Source organism: Aulonocara sp. 'chitande type north' Nkhata Bay, linkage group LG8 (genome assembly GCF_057382095.1).
Source record: "Aulonocara sp. 'chitande type north' Nkhata Bay isolate Kocher_YH1m ecotype deep benthic linkage group LG8, A_spYH_male_GT1.1, whole genome shotgun sequence".
Classification (NCBI taxonomy): domain Eukaryota; kingdom Metazoa; phylum Chordata; class Actinopteri; order Cichliformes; family Cichlidae; genus Aulonocara; species Aulonocara sp. 'chitande type north' Nkhata Bay.
The window spans coordinates 9,578,122-9,585,595 of record NC_141351.1 but is presented as its reverse complement, the minus strand read 5'-3'; the positions used below and the strand labels follow the sequence as shown (position 1 = coordinate 9,585,595).

The 7,474-nt window shown below is 43.6% G+C and overlaps 1 protein-coding gene across 1 annotated transcript; it reads left to right on the top strand.

Moving 5' to 3' along the window:
- The first annotated feature begins 1,223 nt into the window (after positions 1–1,223).
- LOC147323163 (uncharacterized) lies at positions 1,224–2,614 on the top strand. The gene has a single exon (XM_086304759.1). It carries the CDS (start codon positions 1,288–1,290, stop codon positions 1,912–1,914), a length of 627 nt encoding a protein of 208 aa, XP_086160885.1. The 5' UTR covers positions 1,224–1,287; the 3' UTR covers positions 1,915–2,614.
- Positions 2,615–7,474: the final 4,860 nt, after the last annotated feature.

The following is a 7,474-nucleotide window of genomic DNA, read 5'->3' as shown; positions in this document are numbered from 1 at the left end:
TCATTCCAGATACACAATATAACCATCCCTCCCAAACAGTGGTCACAAATCAGTCCAAATGTGTGGTAGTGGGCACATCTGCTATATTGAGATAATCCATCCCACCTCACAGGTGTGCCACATCAGGATGCTGATCTGACATCATGAGTAGTGCACAGGTGTACCTCAGACTGCCTACAACAAAAGGCCACCCTGGAATGTGCAGTTTTGACTCACAGCAAAATGCCCCAGATGCCACAAGCAATGAGGGAGCGTGCAATTGGCATGCTGACAGCAGGAATGTCAACCAGATCTGTCGCCCGTGCATTGAATGTTCATTTCTCAACCATAAGCCGTCTCCACAGGCGTTTCAGAGAACATGGCAGCACATCCAACCGGCCTCACAACCGCAGACCTCGTGTAACCACACCAGCCCAGGACCTCCACATCCAGCAGGTTCACCTCCAAGATCGTCTGAGACCAGCCACCCAGACAGCTGCTGGAACAATTGGTTTGCACAACCAAACAATTTCTGCACAAACTGTCAGAAACCGTCTCAGGGACGCTCAACTGCATGCCCGTCGTCCTCATCGGGGTCTTGACCTGACTCCAGCTCGTCGCCGTAACAGACTTGTGTGGGCAAATGCTCACATTCGATGGCGTCTGGCACGTTGGAGAGGTGTGCGCTTCACGGATGAATCATGGTTCACATTGTTCAGGGCAGATGGCAGCTGAGAATGTCCCAGTTCTTGCATGGCCAGCATACTCACCAGACATGTCACCCATTGAGCATGTTCGGGATGTGCTTGACCGGCGTATACGACAGCGTGTACCAGTTCCCACGAATATCCAACAACCTCGCACAGCCATTGAAGTGGAGTGGACCAACATTCCACAGGCCACAATTGACAATCTGATAGACTCCATGCGACGATGTGTTGCACTGCATGAGGCAAATGGTGGTCACACCAGATACTGACCGGTTCTGGGTCCCCAGACCCCCAATAGTGCAAAAAACTGCACATTCCAGGGTGGCCTTTTGTTGTGGGCAGTCTGAGGTACACCTGTGCACTACTCATGATGTCAGATCAGCATCCTGATGTGGCCACACCTGTGAGGTGGGATGGATTATCTCAATATAGCAGATGTGCCCACTACCACACATTTGGACTGATTTGTGACCACTGTTTGGGAGGGATGGTTATATTGTGTATCTGGAATGAATTTTAGGTCTCTACGTCCATCCCATGGGGAATGGGAGCAAAAACAAAAGTGTTGCGTTTATATTTTTGTTCAGTGTAGTTATGGATGTTAATTAAAAGATTTAATGATCTTGCAGGCCAACAGGTTAACCCACAAATGTTGGCAAATGGAGATCAGGAACCTGCTAATGGCTTCCTGAACGATCTGTATCTCGCTCTCCGTGATTATTGTTGCTATCTACATGAGCTAATAGCTTCAGTACTGGCACAATATGACAATTACCTTTACGGGGACGAAGATGATGACGATGATGACGACGACGACGACGATGTTCAAAATATTCATGTGAGGGACAACGGTGACAACGATGAACAGCACGGGGATCACAATGCTGTGGTTGTGATCATTTTCAATGTTGGTGGCATTGAAAATGAGGAGGCATTTGAAGGCCGCATGGATGTTCGCCAGTACATCCCAGAAGAGGACCCTCAGCCAGGTGTTTCCAGGAAGAGGTCTAGAGAGAGGGATGAAGAAGATTTAGGACCAAACAAAAGAATGAGATGGAGCGATGATGACTCTGAAGTATTTGAAGATGCGCACGAAGAGCTTGATCATGAAATTGGAGGCTTGAGGAAGCGTTCCCGAGAGGATTTTGAGGAAGAAGAGCAATACTTGCCTGTGTGCAAACTTCAGAGGTGTTCAATTGAGTCGACCAGCAGCAATGAAGACTAAGACTACTTCGACGGGTTTTTTCAGTATCCTTTCAGTAATCTGATGGCCTACTCAGGTGATCCTGAATCCTCTATGCTGCAATAAGCTGGGCATACACTGTGCTGCGATTTTTCAGTCGCGTTATTCGGCTCCTGATCAAACTGTAGGATTGACTCGCAGGGGTGAGAAGTTTGATCAAGGCCAAACTCGGGACGATCCCCAAAACGATCGCACGACTGAAAAATCGGCTCAAAATGGGCCAAAAATCGCACAGTGTATGCCCAGCATTAGGCTGCCGGGGGATTCCCATGATGCACTGGGTGTTTCTTCTTCACCCACTATGTTTAATAGACCTCTCTGCACTGAATGGTACTTGTTATTAACCTCTGTCTCTGTTCCATGTCTTTATACTATTTTCCTTGCCCCTCCCCAACCGGTTAAGCCTAGTTACCACTGGAGATGGCAGAACAAACTGGCGAGGAGTAGCAGGCAGCGCTGGTTTAAGAAGCCCTCCTGCTGATTGTTTGCAGATGAGGCCCAGGTGAGATGCTGGAAACTCCACCTCTGAAGTGTGGACACAGTATCCCCATTCCAAGTGGAAAAGCCCCTCAGACACTTCCATGGTGCATGACAAGAAGGATGAGAAAGCATTCATGGTCCATCCATCCGTCCGCCAGCGTAATGCCTAAAAGTTTATTCAGATGTAAATGTATTACATTTTTAAATAAAGATCATCAGTGTTTTTAATGACGCTGCAGTTCATTCATGTGTCTCTATTGGACAGTGTTGTAGAAGTTACAGAAGACAGGAATCAGTTCCAGCTTGGCCTGACATTTGATCACTAGTGATGTGTGATACCACTGATTTCCTTTCCGATCCCATACCAAGTAAAATTCAGGGTGGTATCGACGATACTGCTCCGATACTTTGTACAAAAACTTTACTCTTTTATTGTATCTCAAATTATAGCGTCATAATCATTACAGGACATCAGATTACTTGTTCTTATCACTTAATAATGCAGAATTCATCATATAGAAATCAAAAACCTGAAGTTGTGCACTATGTGAACACCTTGCCTGCCTGCAGCACTAAAGGACTCCCTGAGAGACGTCTGTCTCACCCTAGCAGCACCCGTCCTTCTCCTCCTCTTCAGTTTGCCTCAACATAAGCTCGTCATATTCTGTGATATGATTTACTTTGAGGTGTTTGACAAGGTTAGTGGTGTTGCCACAACACCTCACTTTCTTGCCACATGTATCGCAAACCACGTCTGGGCTGTTTGTGGATGTAAAATACGTGCGCACATGACTCCAGTTACGCTCAGCCATTGTTGTGAGTGCGCACGCCACAGGCTGCCACACATTTATACAGCCGTATTTCACACATGACTATAAAAGGCGGAAGAGGGAGTAGTTCTTTCCAATGTAGACAATCTGAATGATAGTTTCTTTCCACTGTGTTCCTGTTAATGAAAAACTACAATTTACCCCAAAATGATTCAAATATCGATACCTTCTGTTTCCACATCTGGACTTTCTGTTGCTGCCCACGCGGGTGAAACTTTCTTTGAAGTGGCTCATTGAAGTTGTAATTGATAATCAATTCCCACACAATGAGAGAATCCAATCAATTTGTTTATCAGGGGAAAGGTGTGATTTCTTAGGACACTGGAGCCTAACATTAACTGGTTTAAAATTAGCTTATTTCCATAAGAAGAAAAACATACTGAGAAAGAGATCACCAAAATATACATGTACAAATGTGAAATAGTCATATGTAGTGTGAAAGAGCTATTTGACATCTTTAAATTCAAAGTAATGTATAAATCCACTTACATAAAACATGAAAAGGCGGCGCAGCGATGCCCATCTCAGCCAGTGTATGATGGTGGGGCAAGATGGCAGCTTCCACAACATGACGCCAGCTCCTATGTATTTTTAGTAGATAAATGATACGTTTATGTATCAATTTGTTGGAAGATGTAATTACACCTTAATTATGTAATTAGAAGCAAAAATGATTTTTTTTAAATCAAATCACCTCAAAAAATTACTGTACTTACTTTCTAAATCATTCTTTACCTCTGAAAGGGGTGGCTGTGGCTCAGGAGGTGGAGCAGGTCATCTACTAATCAGATGGTTTTTGGGTCGATCCCTGGCTGCTCCAGAGTGCATGCTAACTGTCCTTGGGCAAGACATTAACCCCAAGTCACTCTCTGATGCATTCATCAGAGTATGAATGTGTGTGAATGTTAGGTAGAAAGCACAGAAAAAGGGCTTCTATGAACAGGTGTGAATGAGGCAACCTGTATAGAGCGCTTTGAATGTTCAGGTAGAGTAGAAAAGCACTGTAAAAATTTCTCTGTGTTGATTTCTTTTGGACCTCAAACATTACTCACCTTGTTGCAGGTTTCTTTATTAATGCTGAAAACCCAGAATGGAAACTGACCTTACTGCTTCCTTCCTTTCCAAACTATTGCGGCTCCTCCAACCAACGGCCGCGGCAGGCTAAACATGAGGACACAGATGACGTGCAACAGTAAATGGTAAATGGCCTGTATTTGTATAGCGCTTTTCTAGTCCCTAAGGACCCCAAAGCGCTTTACACAACCTGTCATCCACCCATTCACACACACATTCACACACTGGTGATGGCAAGCTACAATGTAGCCACAGCCACCCTGGGGCGCACTGACAGAGGCGAGGCTGCCGGACACTGGCACCACCGGGCCCTCTGACCACCACCAGGCGGCAACGGGTGAAGTGTCTTGCCCAAGGACACAACGACCGAGACTGTCCAAGCCGGGGCTCGAACCGGCAACCTTCCGATTACAAGGCGAACTCCCAACTCTTGAGCCACGATCGCCCCATGAGATACACCTCTGTACTATTTGCTACTTTTATTCCACATACAACTGTCCACTGTACAAATCGGCACACGGCCTCAAACCATTAAACAAATGCACAGACTGCACAAATAACTGCACCATTTACTATGCCAAATTTCAACATTGGCCTATTGCATAACTTAGTGCAGAAGTATACATAAACCAAAAGATGCATCAAAATGATTCAAGCTGCGCTCAAGCTGCAGTCAACAGAAGGTTTCGCCTCATGCTCACCCTACCTTTCTGCTCATTAACATCAGGTGCCGTGAACAGGTGAGTGCAACCACATTTATCACACCCATTAAATCCTTTTATCTCATTGTGTTTGAATAATTGTAATTCCTTCTACTGGGATCTCAGCCAGAAGTCCATCTTTCACCTCCAGCTCATTTAAATCTCAGCTGCCAGACTTATAACAAATTCAAAGAAATAAATCATCATTCTCCTCCTCACAACCTTTTGGGTATACGATACATGGGTACAAGCCTTGTTACAGATTTGGTCACTTTTTATGAACCAAGTCACTGCCTGCATTCTGCACATCAGACACTCTTAGCTGTCCGTGCAGCCTGGCTCAATGCAAAAAGAAAACAAACCGTTTCATGTTTTAACTCTTTGAACTTTTCTTTTGAGTTTTTAACTAAGATTTTATTGTGTTCTTTAACACACTTTGTAACTGTTTTGAAAGTGCTAGGCAAATTAACTGTTAACTATTACTGTTATTATTGTTATTGACAGTCTGGAGCTTTGGCAGTATGGAAGGTGGATGCGAGAGGGAGACTTCATGGAAACCACCTTTTTCTTTCCCATCACCATATTCCTGAATGTTTCCAAATGCATAGGTTAAAAAAAACAAAACTCGTTGCTTTTTTAAAAATTCTGCAACACTCAGAAATCCTAGCAGCTGGCACCACCAATGGACGCATAGCAATGTGGAGGATGGTGGTGCAGTCGGGTAGCAGTAGACACTAAGCCCCAGTGGAAACTGCAGACACCAACAGAAATTGGAGGAAATGTCACTCAGCTACAGGTAATGTCTTGACCAGCATTAGTACATTACTTTCGTTTGGTTTAATTACACTTTTATTTTAACTGGAGATTGACAGTAACAACACTGTTTTTCTTTGAGCCAAAATTTCATTGAAGGAAATTTCAATGCAGCTTTGATGCTGGATGGAGACAGCAACGCATTTTAAAACCCTGACTTGGACTGTGGGAATCAAGTCTTTACAATACGCACACACACACACACACACACACACACACACACACACACACACACACACACACACACACACACACACACACACACACACACACACCAGCCTGACCAATAAGAGCCAAGAGTTGCAGTGATAGGCAGGCTGAACCAGCAAATAGCCAGAAACAACTGGTCAGTGCAGCACCGCCTCAGGTACCACATACAGATTTTAACTGGCTTCTGACTTTGTGTGGTGTGGAGTATGCTAGATTTTATATAAATATGGATGAGATTAGCTGGGGATGAACAAAATCTCCTTCAGCAACTATTAAATAGCCAGAAGGGGCCAGACAGTCAATATATTAATTCAGCGTTCCTACAGAACAGACCGTAAAGCATTCCCAAAAAGTCAAAACAATTATTTTAGCAGCTGATTTCTGTACTTAAAAAAACCCCAAACAAACATTTATTATAGCTCTATTATGTAGGTAATGTAGGAGACGTGGACACAAATACACAGAGGGTTAACGAGGGAAGTGGGAGCACACGGGGAACACAGGCGACACTGATAATCATAACGAGACACGGCAGGAGTAACACAACACTGACGGGAGACTATCAAAGTAAAACAGGAAGCACACAGAGACGCAGACCAGATTGGAAGAGAACACAGACATAGCGGGCTGGGAAAACATGGAATAAAACACAAGGAGGAGAAACGAGGCATGGGGGCTGGCAGATACACAGAGGGGGCACACAGGGGGTAAAGTCACGAGGGGAAATCAAATAAGCAACATCTTAACAGAACAACCGAGGGACCCTAAAGCTGACATCAAACAACAACAATACAAGACACACAAAAAACCAGGTAGAAGTCCCAGGACCATGACATGCAGGTGGTTACATATGGTTAAAATGATTCAAATGCACTAAGTATGCATGTTTTTCATATCAATATAGTCCATAACTTGATTACTGTCTGTAGCCCACATGATTAAACACTTTAGTTACATAAAACATGTGAGTTTAGATTTTATCTACTGTATAGCCTGTATAGTAAATTAATATGTAGCCCAATAAGTATAAAATCCAGAAAGCTACACAACATGGGACGGTTCATTTACAAACACAGTTCTAACTTGAGTTTCACACAGTTTTTATTAGAAAACAATCAAATTGTTAAATGCTTCAAGTACACAAAATGTCAGAAATCTGCACCGTCATGAACAGAAATTTAAACCTAATTTTTCGTGATTTGTTGATTAACCCTCCGAGGTCTAAATCCCACGTTGTGCACATCAACATCACAGATTTGTACAAATAAAATTTATAACAAAGACATGTTAAATATTAAGCACTGGAAACAGCTTGTTGTTTTGTTGCCATAGCGTTTTGTTTTGTCTCCATTTAAAAGATATCAAAATCTGAGCAAACAACTTGATGTCAAAAGAATCTCTGCACATTCCGCAGTCTTTGCTGCTAAAGTGACA